The sequence below is a fragment of the Pelobates fuscus genome, chromosome 2 (genome assembly GCF_036172605.1).
Source record: "Pelobates fuscus isolate aPelFus1 chromosome 2, aPelFus1.pri, whole genome shotgun sequence".
Lineage (NCBI taxonomy): Eukaryota > Metazoa > Chordata > Amphibia > Anura > Pelobatidae > Pelobates > Pelobates fuscus.
In genome coordinates this window covers 106,809,214-106,825,705 of record NC_086318.1, presented here as the reverse complement: position 1 = coordinate 106,825,705, position 16,492 = coordinate 106,809,214, and the positions used below count along the sequence as shown (strand labels likewise).

Sequence of the window (16,492 nt, the reverse complement as noted above, 5' to 3'; positions counted from 1 at the left end):
ATAATTTTGTGAGGTGGGGGTAGGAGGCTACTTTTTATAACCCTCCACCAGCACTCAGTCACCTTTGGTAGGCTTAATTCCTAACCTTCTAGTAGTGTGCCTTTAAGGTGTCCATCCTCAATTTAATATTGTTGGATAAGATTTCCAAATGTTAAACTTTTGTGGATAAACTTTTTTAAAAAGTTTATTTTTTCAACATATTAAAATATGAAAACATATATCCTACATCTATATAAATAAAAATGCAAAATGAGAATATATTAAAAGTTTTTCCAACAATATTAAATCATTTTGAAAACGTATCAAAAAATATTAAAGACTTTGTAGTCAAAGACACTGGTACATTTATTAAGAACATAAGGAACCAATACATGTCTCAGTACCAGAGTATCTATATATTACCATGAACAATATTGTAGCATTGAAGTGAATGTCCCACAATATTGCTTTTTTCAAGTATGTGTGAATGCATTACAGAAAAAAGGAATTACCAAAATTTCACATTTAATGCGGGAACATTTGCTAAAATGCTGGTGAGATAACTAAGTGGGCTAATGCATCATCACTGGAATCTGGTCAACCCTTGGGTCGCAGATTTAAATCCCAGCAGGGTTGACTCAGCCCTTCATCCTTCCGAGGTAGATAAAATGAGTACCATTAGATTGGGTAATAGTAACAACCCCTGAATGTTGGCTAAGGTAACATCCCCAGGACGTACTTGAAAACCAGAGTAATCTAAACGTACCTTTCCTGGTTAAATACTTGGTTATTATTATAGGAGCTGTAGTCCATAACATTTGAAGGTTGTTTACCCCTGGTATAAGGTGACATTGACAGCATAAATAATGTAGGTCATTGTACATAACCTATAGAATTGATATATGACATTACTATGAAGTTAAATACTGACACAGTTCATCAATTTTTGCTGATTACTCGAACACAGGAAACACTCTAGTTGTACTTCCCTTATCGTTCATGGCAAAACCACTCAAATGTGTAACTGTAAAGGAAAATTTTGTAATAACACACAAAACTCCCTTGTAGCATACCCATAGTTCTATTCCATACAAGGAAGTATAGCTATTTCACTTCTTGGTTTACAATACAGCTAGTATAAGCAAGTTTGATTTTTAGAATTACCGTATTTTGTGTGGTACAGTAACAAAAGGCATTTGTTTACACACATGGTATATTTAGATTTGTAAATAGGAATAGTAAAAATGAATTTCCTTTAGTGCTTACTAATTCCTCTAAATACGGTTTTCTTCATAGACGAGTAGTTAAAAAGCAATACTTTCCACCTCTTAGTAAATATGAAACACTCCAATGTTAAAACCAATATTCAATTTTCCTTTTGATATGTTTCACTCCATCCTTTTGACGGTTAGTGAAAACACTCCCCCCATTCTGTCTTGCAAGAATTGGTACATACATGTTAATTCCTGCAAATGTGCCAATCATGGCCTTGATTTATTATATTTGTATGTGTTTCAAATTATTTAATATTTTAGATGTACATTTAAAAAAAATAATTAAATATCAATATATCTCAATTTTTTTAAATCAAAATCAGCAGTGTGATTCCCAATCTATACAGTATAGGGCACTCTGTACTGTATGATTGAAGTATGAGAGGGAGATGCCTGTTGTCCCCCAAAGAGGGACAGGGCCCAAAAATCAGGACTGCCACACCAAAATTGGCACCTTTGGGGGAGGGGGGGGGAGGGGAGGTGCTAATTCTGACATTAGCAGCACAGAGCATTTACTCAGGTTATTTCTTAGTGAAATACTGCACCTACATACTTCAAGCACCATCATCACTCCAAATCAAAGTCATCATGGTGCTTGGAGTAACCCTTTAAATACATTTGATTAGAGAGAATGCTTCAAATGCCTGTGTTTTGTGTAGGCTAATAAAATATAGTTACATAGGCTGAAAAGAGAAAGGTGTCCATCAAGTTCAGCCTTCCTTTGTTTGTTTGTTTGTTTTTGCTGTTGATCCAAAAGAAGGCAAAAAAAAAAAAAAAAACTGTTTGAACTTTGAAGCACTTCCAGTCCTAACTTGGAATAAAATTCCTTCTTGACCCCAGAATGGCAGTCAGATTTATCCTTGGATCAAGGAACTTGTGATGGATCACCTTGCCCCCAGCTGGGCACCTCCGCCAACAGATGCTTCTTAGCTGACGCCGAGGACTGTAAGCACCGCACCGGACACCACAACCGCTGTAGCTCAGCTGGGATCTCGCAGTCTTCCTCCCACCCTGGAGCAACCGTTGATATCCAGGACCGTGTGGGAAAGACCTCTCCTGGGGAGTATGGCAATCCCTAGTGTGAATAAAGCAGTATAGCAGTTGCCCTCCAATCACGAGACTAAGCTACGTGTTGAGGGTAAAGCAGGACTCCCTTTTAATGTTGCCACAGCTGACCTTATATTCAAGTCCCCATGCAAGGGAACACCCACCTGGACCTTGTGGGGAACAGGATGACAATTGTTACAAGCCAATGATAATGCAGTACAGTAGTTGACAATCCCACACATTACACACAATCCCTCCCCTCAGCCTAGGAGATAATGGAGTCAAGTCCTGTATGTAACTCAATTATCTCCAGGCAGAAAAACACACATTTTTCTGAAGTATGAGAAAGTACCCCAAACACAACATATCCCCATAAATGTCACATCCCCTGAAAGCCCTGATCTGGGTGACCAAGATATCCAAATATCACCCAGATCAGAGCAGGGGTTCAGAAAGTTCCTGGAAGTCTCTTTTTGACCGCCCGCACGCATGGTTTCATGCCCAAAATAGTTCAAGAGAATTCGGCTGTGTGGCCGGTCTATTTAAAACAGTCAAAATACAGTTAGAATTACCGAACATAATGCTTGATGAACATAGTCAGTGTGTATCCCTTGTTCGTGGGCTTCGACTCACCGAATGCCATTTGACTCCCGTTCGAATAGCCAAAGTTCCATGGAAGGTAACTGTTCAGCGGTGTTCATGCCATCGCATGTTCGATTTCCATGAACTCGAAGACAAAACACTGCTGAACATGTTTGACTAAACAAGTTGGCCGCTGCCACGTGTTCGACTATACGAAGGGTGACCACCCAGCCGTTCGCCAACTTGGCTGTGATTAACTACCAGCCTGGGAGGTAAATAGGCTGCACATTCCACTTGTGTGTGGTCCGGCTGTTCGGTGGTTTGAAGTGGCACTGCAACCACTTTTAAAGTTCGAAGAACCATTGTTCAAAGTCCCAATAGGCACAAAAAAGGGTCTCTCAGCCACAATAACTTAAAGGGGCCATAGTCACAGGGTAAAAGGCTGGCAAGTAGTCCCCTCCAAACCACAGTGGTGAAGTGGCTTTCACCACAGAGCTATTACCCTACAATTTAAAAATTATATATTTGAATATTAGGTTTTTGCAAGTATGCATCTAGTAGCTGTTTAAACATCTGCTCAGACTCTGATAAAACCACTTCTTGGGGCAGAGAATTCCACATCCTTATTGCTCTTACGGCAAAAAAAAACTAAAAAAAAAAAAAAAACTTTCCTTTGCCTTAGATTAAATCTTCTTTCTTCCAGTCTGAAAGCATGACCTTGTGTCCTATGTATAGTCCTGTTTGTAAATAGATTTCCACAGAAGGTTTACATTGTAATTCTCTGTGATGAATATACAATTGTAGCAAACCGGAGATCAAAAGTCAGGAGTAACAATATTAGAATATTAAACCACCAACCTTGTAAGGCTTCTCCTAAACCTAAATCTTAAAATAATAAGTCAGAGCAAATAGCAAAAAAGGGTGGAAAACTGTAAACAAAATATGCTTTATTATCAGGGTCACTATGACCCAGTGTTCAGTCTCACAATGATCCAAGATCAGTAGCCTTGCTTCTAAACCTATACATCATCCCATAAATTGTGTGCATGGAGTAGTTAGTTGAGACTTAAATTCGCACAATATCCCTCATGAGCCCATGTTTATTAGTTGATTACAATACTAATAAGTACGTGGTTCATAGCCATGTACTTAATAAATCAAATCAATTACAGTTAATACAGAAAGTTGCTGGTAAATAGACAGATTACATAGGATAGAGCAAGAATCAGCCCCTCTCTCTGTAAAACTAGCTAGATAGATAAAGGAGAATAATTAGGAAAGAAAAAGCCAAATCAAATCAATGCAAAAAATAAAAATAACGCCAAAAGTGCCAAAAAAGAAATGTGAAGTGCCCATTAAGAAAAACAGACTGCTGACATGTGTTTTGGTGCAAACCCACAGGTACCTAAAGAGCCAATATGCCAGTAAATATATTGTAAAACTGCCCTTAACTTGTTGAAATTGGCATTTTAACCCCTTACGGACCAAACTTCTGGAATAAAAGGGAATCATGACATGTCACACATGTCATGTGTCCTTAAGGGGTTAAAATTATGTTTTAGTATACCACCTGTGCTTTTGCTTTTTTGAGTTTATTTCAAAGGACACTATATTGTGATCACCATTTCCCAAGCGCTCACCTACTTGAATGTTGGTCAAAAGATCAACATTGTTTGTTAGAACCAGGTCCAGGCAAGCATCCTTTCTAGTTGGCGGTTGTACAAATTGTGACATGAAGGCGTCATTTAACAAGTTCAAAAACCTAATTCAATTTGCTGAACTACCAGTCCCTCTTTCCCAATTTATACCCGGGTAGTTAAAATCTCCAATAATTAACGTGTTACCTAGATTTGCAGCTTCCTCAATTTGCTCAAACAGTTGTTGTTCACCATGTTTCAGTTATGCCTATTATGTCATAGTTCTTAGTGTAGGCTATTACCTCTAGTTCCCCACATTTTGTTATTTAGGCTCCTTGTGATAGTAAGCATACATTTAATATTATGAGTCACTTGTACTTTTTCTGAATTTTTATTAATATTACATACCTCCTCTGTTCTGATCTTGCTCCTCCCTCCATCTCCACCGCCTTGTACTTATCTAAAGCCAATTTCCTTTCTGCCCTATCTCCACTTTGTAGCTTACTATGACCCTCCCCCCTACCACTAGTATAAAAGCTCCTCCAATCTTCTAGCCAAACTGTCCCCCAGCACAACAGACCCTCTCCCATTTAGGTGCTATTCATCATGGCTATAAAGGTTGTACCAAAGCGCAAAATTCGCCCCAGTGCTCTAAAAACCCAAGAATTCAGATACACATTGACCTCTGTAATCTCCCGCTGCCTTTCCTCTGTAGCATGTGAAACAGGTAATATCTCAGAGAATACCACATTGGAGGTCCTTTTCTTAAGTTTACTACCTAATTGACTGAAATCATTTAAAAGTTTTTATTTTAAAGTTACAAATGAGAAAAAAAAAGTATGCTTGTGAACACACATCCAAGTGCTAAAATGTATACAAATATATTATATTTATATTTTGTAAACATTACAGCACACCTTGGGAGACATCCTCTGTGGATATAAAGGGGGATAGAATGGAGTATTTGTCTGGAAATTTGTTGAAGCATCAGTTTAAAGAGGATAGCTAATATATATATATATATATATATATATATATATATATATATATATATATATATATATATATATATATATATATTCCACATAATACAATGAGAAACATCATATCTACACTCATTGTATTATCTGCATCATTGGATCTTTTTTTAAGCTTAAGAACCAAAAGTAAGGTTTGGCTTATAAACACAATCTATAAACATGAAAAAACAAAATGTATTGCAGCTGGTATGGGGTAAATGATGAAAACACAAAACAAAAACAAACAAACAATGTCTGACGTGGCATCAACTTGGGAAACTATAAAATAAAGTAAACATTTACAACCGTCCGTAGATAACATGTATCTCTCTCACATGGCACCAGTTTATTGAAATTTTTTGAAGTTAACAATTTTCTCTTAAAAAGTCATTGGCAGGATCTCTATATCTCAATTCTCTTTACAATAAAGAACAGCCTGCAATTTTTTGCAGGCATCAACAATAAGGCAAATATTACAATGCACGATTAAACAAAATATGTACTATAACTGTATTGATATTACATACATGCTTTCTCTGGCTTATATTATTTAATCGTGAAAATGTAATTTAAAAAAACAAAAACATTTACTACGTGTGTAAAGTTTGTGTGTTTTGCAGCATAAAGCACATTTATTTTTCCATTTCCTTTAGGTCTACATTATAATAATAATAATTAAAAAAAATGCATTTTTCATAACACTTAAGTATTAAAAAAAAAAAAAAAAAAGCAGAACAAACAGAAGAGTAAATAAACCATGACAGAAAAAAAAAACCTGCCTCCACCTCCATGCAAGTGAGTCCTTTGTATACTAGCTTAAAACACACCTTATACAATATCTTTTTTTCCAGCAAAATTCTATGACAGACGTTACATTCTGGGTTTGGGTGATGACTCATGGTCGTGAAAATTATATCATAAGTACAACCAATTTAATTTTACAACACTGGCCATCTATATAAATGAAATGTCTTCATAAATTGTCATTGAGAAAGTTTAGGTATCTTAGTGTTATTTGATGGGCTAAATTCATTTCTAATGGCCAGATGCTTATTATAAGTATGCCATGGAATGTACTGTCATAGTGATCATGTACGACCTCCACCCCGGCTTGTCTAAGTCTTGAGACATACATAATACCATCATCTCTGAGGACATCATACATACATGTAATTACATAGGTTAATGGTAAACCTTGCAACATTTTATCTTCAACCAGCAGTGGAGAAGCTCTTGCATCCAAAATTCCAGGATATTTTTTTACCAATTCAGGGGTTCCATATTGAGGTGAGTAAACATACTTCTTTCTCAGGTTTTCAGGCAATAAGGTACTCCAGTCAACAAACTTAAATAAATCTGCTTTGTCACGTGGTATATGTCTGTTTGCCATCATTGCTTCATACAAAGTTTTATCAGTAGTCATGTATTCACTCCAGAAACGAACCATCAGAGACCTCGGTAGTATGGGCATGTTGGCATTTTCTTGATATGATGGAGTGTTAAAGTCGATATCCTGCATAACTGGGTATATTAACGCTTGCATCTTTAGTTTAACTTTTATTTCAGGATCATGTAATTGCTGTAAAAATCAGAGAGAATTTTAAACAAACAATTAAAATGAAGGTTTAATATTACCCCTATTAACAACAGCTACTGGACTGCTAATAAAATACAGAGGGACCTGCTACAGGGCACATTGTGTTATTCATACACAAGATGTTTCCTGATTACATTCAGTCCAGCCAATGAAAGATCAGTATGAGGTGAACTGTTCCCATCACATAGTCACGTCTTCTTATTATGTGTACCCTTTACCCTTAGTTCTTTTATTAACTGTATGTATATAACAACTGTGCTGTGATTGGCTGTGGGTTTGAAGTCATGTCAGCAGCTCTTTTTTTTTAGGACTGTAAAAGAAAGGGGAACAATGAGGGGCAGGCATCAAGAGAGAAGAAGGTAGGATCGTTTTTCGTGAAGAGCTTGAGTGGAATGAGAAGAATTTATGATATATGGAGAGACAGATAAACATTTGAGACAATGGTGGGAATCATTTGAGATGGATAGAGAATGAAAGGAAGGCAGTCAGAGTGTATAAAGAACATTAACATATGAAGTGGAGGATGGGGAGTGTTCAAATAAGAGAAGACTAAGAAAGGTTGTAGACAACAGGGAAGAAAATTATAGAAGAGACAGAAATGGATGGCGGAATAGGGAATGTGTGGGACTGCCATGACTTTTTTTTTGTTTGTTTGTTTTTTTTGTTCTAAAAATTATACCTTGTAGTGAAGGTATTTATTTATTGTTTTTTTTTAATGACTAACCAACAAAGAAGAAATAAGACATAAGACATAACTTTAATACTTTATTATGCATACCTGTTGCATTACAGCAGCGGCCAAGTTTCCTCCAGCACTGTCACCTGATATGGCCACACGGTTGGGATCCACAGAATATTTTTGAAGAGTGCTTTCATCTAGGAGGTATTTTACTGCAGCATATACATCATCAAATTGAGTTGGGAAATTTACTTTAGGGGCTAAACGATATCTGGAAGTGAAGATTGGAAGAATAACAAAGAAAAAGGTTAATAATTTAATTTAGGGCTATATTTGGGACTGAGGGGATGGGGAATTAGGCTGCTTTTTATGTTTGTCACTATTCTGTGCTGATTATTTTACTTTATGGTCCCTGAGGAAGTTCACATATAGTGAATGAAAAGCGTAGGGCCTCTTGACATTTTATATCTTATTTTATATTTTATTTTATTAATGGTTTGGTGGTATTTTTTCCACCTTATTAATAAAGCTGCTATTTTTTTCATCATTTCTGGAGTCCTGCATTGTGTATCCATCGGTGAACTACAGAAGGGATAATTTGGCCCCCCCATTGCTATCCGGGGAGGCACCCTAGAGCTTATTTTTTCACGAAATCCTGTGAGTGCATTACATTTATGCGATTTGTTTTTTTCAAACTGTATCACACTATGTATGTGTTTTGTTTGTTGTAGATTTGCAGCCGTATCCCAAACTTCTCTGTTATCTTATATTTCTGCTGTGTAAAGGTCATCTTTTCTGGGTAGTGATCTGGGAGGCTGCCGCATTGTATCTTTTGAGATAAGTATCAATTTATATTGTTTTTCTTTTCCTGTGGTGGTGCCTATTTCAGATGCAGTCGGGTGACATTGGAGGGTGCGGAGTGCCAACCCAGCACTGAGTGACATTAGCATTTGAATCTGGAAAGTATTACAAGAGAGGGGGCGCAGAGGGAACAATAGTAAGAAGGGGGGAGGGGGGAGTAAGAAGATGGGGAGGGGGGAGTAAGAAGATGGGGAGGGGGGAGTAAGAAGAAGAGGGGTGGGAGTAAGAAGAAGAGGGGGGAGTAAGAAGAGGGGGAGCGGGAGTAAGAAGGAGGGGAGATAAGAAGAAGAAGGGGATAAGAAGAACAAGGGGGGAGTTAGAAGAACAAGGGGGGGAAGTGAGAAGAACACAGGGAGGAGGGAGGGTAAGAAGAACACAGGGGGAGTGAGGAGAGCACGGGGTGGGTGGGTGAGTGTGAGAAGAGACCGCTAAGGGAGGGTGGGTGAGAGAAGAGACCACTAAGGGGCAGGGGAGAGCTCTAAGGGACAGAAGGGACAGCTCTATAGGACAGGGGGGCAAGACAGGGAGCTCTTTCACACTACGCACACACACACACACACACACAATGCATCCCTACACACACAGAAATACAACATGCTTCTCTTACACACAGAGAAAGACACAATGCATCCATTACACACACACAATGCAACCCTTACACACAAAGACAATGCATCCTTTGCACACATACACAGAAACACACAATGCAAACACACACTGCTTTTCTTAAATACACACAGAAACACAATGCATCTTTTACACTCAATGCACACACATACAGACACACACCTTGCATCCCGTATGCATACAAACACAGATTCACACAATGCATCCCTTACACACAACCAGAAACACACAATACATGCTTTATACACAAATACACACTGCTTCCACTACACACAAAAACACTGCATCACCTACACAAACTGGTATCCCTATACACTACATATCATAAGCACACATATTAGATCCTCTACAATAACACAACACATCCCCTACACACTCCACTCCCTGTGAGCGAATTCATGGGTGGGTGGAACATATAAGTGGACTTATGAGTGGGCCTTATGGGCATACTCACCGTCAGGCCCTGGGGCCCAGACCTTGAGCTGTGTAAGGGGCCCCCCAAAAATGGAGCTGCTTCCAATTCTCCCAGAACATTGAATTTTGTGACCACAGTTGCAAACCGCCTCCAGAGATCCTGTTCTACACCAGACCAGTGGAGCCAAACTGCAGCCCATCATCATCCTCATCTTGGTGTAAGTAGGCAATCTAGTATATTATCAGTGACACTAATCTATAATTTACCTCACATTAAAGGGACACTATAGCTTAATGAAGTCGTTCTGGTGTCTATAGCCGGTCCCTGCAGGCTTTTTAATGTAAACACACACTGTGTGCAGCACTGGCGTTAGTTCATATGGCAGATCATATGGGTGGGGCATTGTGATGTCACATGGGGGGGGCGGCAAATTTTTCTTTTGTCTACGGCGGCAAAAATCCTTGCACCGGCTCTGATCCTCGGCAGCTGCACCAGTCTACTGGTGACCCACAGGAGGGGAGTGCACTGATTGCACTGCACTCTCTTCCTGCCCAGACCTGTCAGGTGCCCTCTGCCCCTAATTTACAGTGGCTCACACTCACAACAAGCAGTGCCTGGAGCCCTTTGCAGAGACGGGAACAAAGAGGATCTGCGGCAGCTGGCCGTCCTGCAAGCATTACATTAAACAGCTGTTCCCCATGCAGCCACCGGTGGTGCTGTGCTGTGAGAATGTGATTACTCTTCACTTCCTCCCAGCCTGCAGAGCAGCACATGGGAGAGAGAGAGGAGGAGGCATGATTTAATCTTACAATAAATCCTCTAAGCAAATCTTTATAAATTTGGGGGGGATCAGCTCTGTTTCCACTGTTTATTGTGTTTATACTGATGTCTGTATTAATATTGAGGGATGTCTAAGTAGTAACATCAGTGTGTGTCAGCAGGGCCAGTCGTTGGGGTGTGCACGCTGTGCGGTCACGCAGGGTGCCATGACAACAGAGGCGCCCGGCGGCCAACACAGCTCACAAGTTGGGTACACCAGCATATTCAATTTAAACGATTTGTTGGTGGTCCACTGGTGCGCACCAGCAGTAGGTGCAGTCAGATCATATCCTCTCCCTCGTGGTTCCGGCGCTCAGTTAGTGAGTCAGAGCACAGGCTCAGAGATTCTCAGCCTGTGCTCTGACAACATTGAAAGTCAGAGCCGTGAAGGACATTCCTGGTAATATAATAAATGCAACCCTTTGAGTAACATTGTAAAAAAAAAATACTAAATTCAGAAGCAAATTGTTAAAGCATTAATATATGTGTTTTTTTTTGTTTTTTTTTTTACAAATAAGTAACCAATGATTAATTAATAACCAATTTGCCAATTTTTGGCCAACATGTTCCAGTGAAAAAACGGGTTTCTAAAGCTATAGCAAAATCAGATATATTGTTCTATGAAATAAATAATTTATTATTAATGAATTTAAATGTATGAAAAATAATAAAAATGCACAATATATTTTTGATGCCTTTGCATTAGTTTCTTACTCTATTGAAACAACGAGAGCACCGAGCTTCTGTGCAGTCTGTTTTGACAGGAGATCATATGGTTTCATGGCTGAAAGGAAAGTAAACATTACTAAATAAGCATAAAGTATAACATAACTGTTGATAAATTATATTCATAATAGACACAAAACACACTCAACTCTGATTTTATTCTTGCTTAACAGTTCTACATGTTGTGCCTCATTGAACAGTGCATACTACTCATTGGCTTTAATTTCATTCTTTCTGCCAAAAACAGTCAGTCAATTATTTCCCTTTTTTGCCTGATTTTTAGGGCTGAAATTCAAGCAGCCAAACCCAATAAACAGAAAAAGGATCTAAATAAAACAGCTGATAAGTGTGCATGAAAAGCACATTTATGGTCTTTATGACTAACCAAGTTAGTCATTAAAAAATATAAGTATAAGTGTGGTTTAATACTGTAAGAAATTGATATGCAAAACTGCAATATTGTATGTATATAACTTTCAGTGTATGTGACTGGTTTTACATCTTGGGGGTCTTCTACTTGATAACAGTGTGATAAGGTTCAAAGCTTTCAGTTGCATTTTACAACACCCAGCTAAAACAAAAGCTTACATCCCTCCAGCAGTTCTCCTGCCAACCAGTTTTCAATGCATGTTATCAGACGATCAGAGTAATGAACATCTAGGTGTAACCATTGAAGTGTGTGTTTTCCCAAGCTATCTTGTCTCTTAAAGAAGTCCAGGCCTGCTCCCAACCTACCCAAAATCCAACCCTAACTGGTTACATCTTACACAATGTTACAGTGTAGCTGGAGGGAAGCGATCAAAGGGAAAGACTTGTGTAAAGACAGAACTCTCTGAAAAAAGGGGGTTGGATAAACCACTTTTGGGAGGGAAAATTAATTCTGGGACTTGTAGCTAATGACAGCAAGAATCAGTCTTTAAAAATAACAGCCAAGGAGGTTGGGCTCCTCTCTTCCTCTCTTTTGAAGAGGAGAGCAAGCAAGCAGTGGTGCCATGGTGAACTGAGAGAGACTGTCCCAGACTACCAAAGATAAAGGCGCAAGGGGAAGATCTTAATTTAAATGTCTAAGTATTGCCCTTTTACTATGTATCTTTTGATTATGTACTGGTTAGAATGTGTAATGTGCAAATCCCTTTTTAAATCTGTAACAGTATCCTAAATCAATATTAGCAATACATTGTATTATGCACTTGTGTTTGTGTCTTATTTGTCATACATTCCCTAAAAGAATATCCTTGCAAGAGGGTCATAATTTCCTATAATACCTCCCTCATGTCCCTGCAGGCAGTGCCACGAGTAGTAGTCAGTCTACAAAATCCAGTAGCCGCACACTGCAAAGAAAAGCTAGTGACTAGGAAATGAGTCAATAAAAATATAGTGGGGGTCATGGCAATTGTCTTACACCTGTGGGCATCAGGTATTGGCTTAAAGTTTAATTATGGGGTGTAAACATCTCACTGTCATTTCCTCCTTCTAACAGGGTGGGGGCTATTAAAAAAAAAAAAATTGGTGGGACATCCAAGTGTCCTTCTAGACCCCACCCATGAGCAGCGGGTCAGTTGTACTAATTAAATAAGTGGTGTAGACTCATTATGAGGTCCTCTACCAAAGGCCTAGGAGACAGTGTTCTGCTCAGTATCTTAACTGTTCCTAGAACTGCACTCTCCTGGACAGGAATATCAGATGTCCCATCTGGAATCTGCTGAAGCCACTCCACCAAATTAGGTTCACGGCCCAGAGGGCTCCTATCACAACTTGGACTACTACTGCCTTCCCTTTCTACATCATTTCAAGCTCCTCATTCAGTCCTAGGTATTTGTCCACCTTCTCCTGGTGATTCTTCCTGATATTATGGTCGCTGGGTATTTCCACATCCACCACTACTGCAGTCTTCTGTTCCATGTCTACCACTACTTACTTGACCATCTGGATTTGAATATATATATATAGCTGTCACATGCTATGCAAGCTCACTCTGAGTGCTCGTATTGGTCGTGTATTTTATTATTAGTGACAGGGCAGCAAAACCCATTTAACAGGCAATGTGTGCCGAATACATAATAAAAATCACCAAATCTAATATTTTTAAAAGGGACACTCCAGGCACCCAGACCACTTCTGCTCATTGGAGTGGTCTGGGTGCCAACTCCCACTACTCCTAACCCTGCAAGTGTAATTATTGAAGTTTTTTTATAAACTGCAATAATTACCTTGCAGGGTTAACTCCACCTCTAGTGGTTGTCTACTAGACAGCCACTAGAGGGAACTTCCTGCTTCATAGTACAGGAAACCTGTGCTAGAGCGTTGCTGGACGTCCTCACGCTGTGTGAGGACCTCCAGCGTCGCTCAAATCCCCATAGGAAAAGATTGAAATTCGTTTTCAATGCTTTCCTATGGGGAGACCTAATGCGCATGCACAGCATTGCCACGCATGCGCATTAGGTCTCCTTGACCGGTGGGCGGGATCAGTCTCGCCCACCGGCTGACGGAAACACAGGGAGGAGCGTCGCGGAGGAGGAGACAGCGGCGAGAGACATCGCCGCTGCCTCAGGCAAGTCACTGAAGGGGTTTTCACCCCTTCAGTAACTAGGGATTGGGGGGTGGGAGGGAGAGGGACCCTCCAGTGCCAGGAAAACGGATCATTTTCCTGGCACTGGAGTTTCCCTTTAATGTAAAATATATCGGTTATTGATATTCAAACCAATATTTATCGGCTTCCAAAAAGCATTTAACTGCACTAATTTTTTTTTTTTTTTTTTTTTTATTCTTTATTTTTGAGTGCAGAGGTGATTACAAGCTTAATCGATTACATGTTTAGTATACAATATTATTGCAAACAGTTGATGCATATAGTCAAGAGGTGCTGCACTTTTTTTTTTTTGTCGAGTAGGAACATGAATTAAACAAGAAGTATTGCAAGAGAAAGAAGTAGTCATAGTCGTGTTGTGAAACATGTTAACTTGTATGTTTAAGATGAATTAACAAACAATGTAGGAGGCTCTATCAGCTAAAAATGATGCATGATGCGCTCTGTGGAGAGCTTAAATGTTATAGAAGTGAGGTCTCAGCTCTGGGCTTCAGCTTTACGTGCTAGGGCAGCAGTGTTGTGTATGATGTTCATTTATTCGTAGGGCAGACTGAGGCAGGTGTCATATTCAGTGAGTTCTTATCTGTGTTAAGGTAACAGGTCATCACCTAGTAGGCTGCTCTCCATGCATATGTACCAGGTAGCATGTTGTTACATGTGTGCATAAGTGAGGAATGAGTAGGGATAATGCCACTCGTGGTGTGTACGGTAAGCATTTCTAATGGTGTAGTGGCCCATCTCTCTACAGGTGCGGTGAAGCATCACTAAGCATAAGGATATGAGGCAAAAAGTATGCAATAAAGATTCACATATTCCGAGAGGTATAGTCACATATCGACTGTCTAGTGTGAATGGCTGCAACACATTTAACATTAAGAGTCAGGATAACGTCCGTTTATAATTATATGCCATTTCCCCCGCTTGTTGTGGGTGAGGTGGATGGCTTGTAAGTCTGTGAGGCTGCGGCATTTTCAACCTATGCCCGCCCTCCGAGTTACAAAGTCCCGCAACCAGTATGAGCACCGAGCCTCGGCGTCGTGGGTCAAGTGAGCTGGTGTGGTTCTGTCTCTGCCCCCCAATCCTCCGTGAGTACCTCGAGTGGAGGGGGTCTGGGCCTGGCGGCATGTCGACCTCTTCGCTCCCAATGCAGCTCTGTAGGCAAGTATCACTTGTTGTACTCCTGATGCAGGGGTAGGGACCTTCTGGGTATCGGTATCGGCTGTTTGGGAATGTCCGTTTTTTTTTTCCCACCGCTTGTGTAAGTATGCGTGTCCGGGTTAGCGCGGTCTGCTACCCGCCTGTGTGTTTGTCCGTGCTTGCTCCGTCGGACGCCCGCCTGAAATATCCGCTGTGGAACATCATAGTAGCTTCGGCGGGTCGTTGGGCGGATCCACGTGGCCACAGTTCGGGCCGCTTGATGGTAGGGCATACCCCGACTGCACATCATGTCATAAAAGGCTGAGCAGAGTCTGTCGAGGGCCTCTAGGGAGTTGGGCATCTGACTGCTGCTCGTGGTCTGTCGCTGTGCTAACTGCACTAATTTAATTGATTCGAACTGATAAAATGCTTCCTGGAAACCAATCAAATGTATCAGTTCTAATTAGATTGAGGTCTTTGTCAGAAGTATGGATATCAAATACAGTGAGTATCCTTGCAGATGTGATAAAACTATATGGGTTCCAATTTAGGTAACAATGTGTAAGGAGCACAACCATAAATCTTTATATATATGAAAAAATCTTTATTAAATGGGTATATACTATAGGACTGTCTCTTTAAATATTATCAACAAAGATACAAAGTCATGCTATTATAAAGCATTTACCAGAAAAAAAAAAATTCTAAACATATATAAACGCGCAATGCGTGATATATAAATGAAAGAAGTATCATGCAAACAGACCACTGTAATACTAGTATAATCAAAACCCAGACATATAAAAAATGCAAAAAACCATACCACGTTCAGTGAGAAGCAGGGACAGAGTCAATAAAAAAAAAAAAAAACAACGTTTCGGCTGAAAAGCCTTTATCAAGGGAGAGGCTTTTCAGCCGAAACGTTGGTTTTTTTTTTGATTGACTCTGTCCCTGCTTCTCACTGAACTTGGTATGGTTTTTTTGCATTTTTTTATATGTCTGGGTTTTGAAATATACTAGTACTACAGTGGTCTGTTTGCATGATACTTCTTTCATTTATATATCACGCATTGCACGTTTATATATGTTTAGACATTTTTTTTCTGGTAAATGCTTTATAATAGCATGAGTTTGTATCTTTGTTGATAATATTTAAAGAGACAGTCCTATAGTATATACCCATTTAATAAAGATTTTTTCATATATATATATATATATATATATATATATAAAAAAAGATTTATGGTTGTGCTCCTTACTCTATTCACATTGTTATGTATTTTGGGTTCTTCAGGGGATAGAGCCTTATGTGGGTGAGCACCCAGTATTTATTGTATTAGTCTTCTCCTGGGGCTATTTTGTCGTTTAGTCGAGTGTGCCCACCTTGTCTTATTTCCAATTTAGGTAAACCAGATTGTCATTAGAGGAAAATTTTTCAAATGTAAACTGTGATCAGCAGTGGTCAAATTATACATCTAATGGCCTTTAAATCAAAAATGTATTTTA

The 16,492-nt window shown here is 39.4% G+C and overlaps 1 protein-coding gene across 1 annotated transcript in view; it reads right to left on the bottom strand.

Moving 5' to 3' along the window:
* Positions 1 to 6,257: 6,257 nt before the first annotated feature.
* Positions 6,258 to 16,492, bottom strand: part of AADAC (arylacetamide deacetylase) — a 54,393-nt gene continuing 44,158 nt past the window's right edge. Inside the window, exons 3-5 of the mRNA XM_063441016.1 lie at positions 11,251 to 11,320; positions 7,914 to 8,085; positions 6,258 to 7,117 (exon numbers count right to left, since the gene is read on the bottom strand). Of these exons, the coding sequence (XP_063297086.1) occupies positions 6,512 to 7,117; positions 7,914 to 8,085; positions 11,251 to 11,320 (848 nt within the window). The 3' untranslated portion in view covers positions 6,258 to 6,511. The remainder of the gene's footprint in view (positions 7,118 to 7,913; positions 8,086 to 11,250; positions 11,321 to 16,492) is intronic.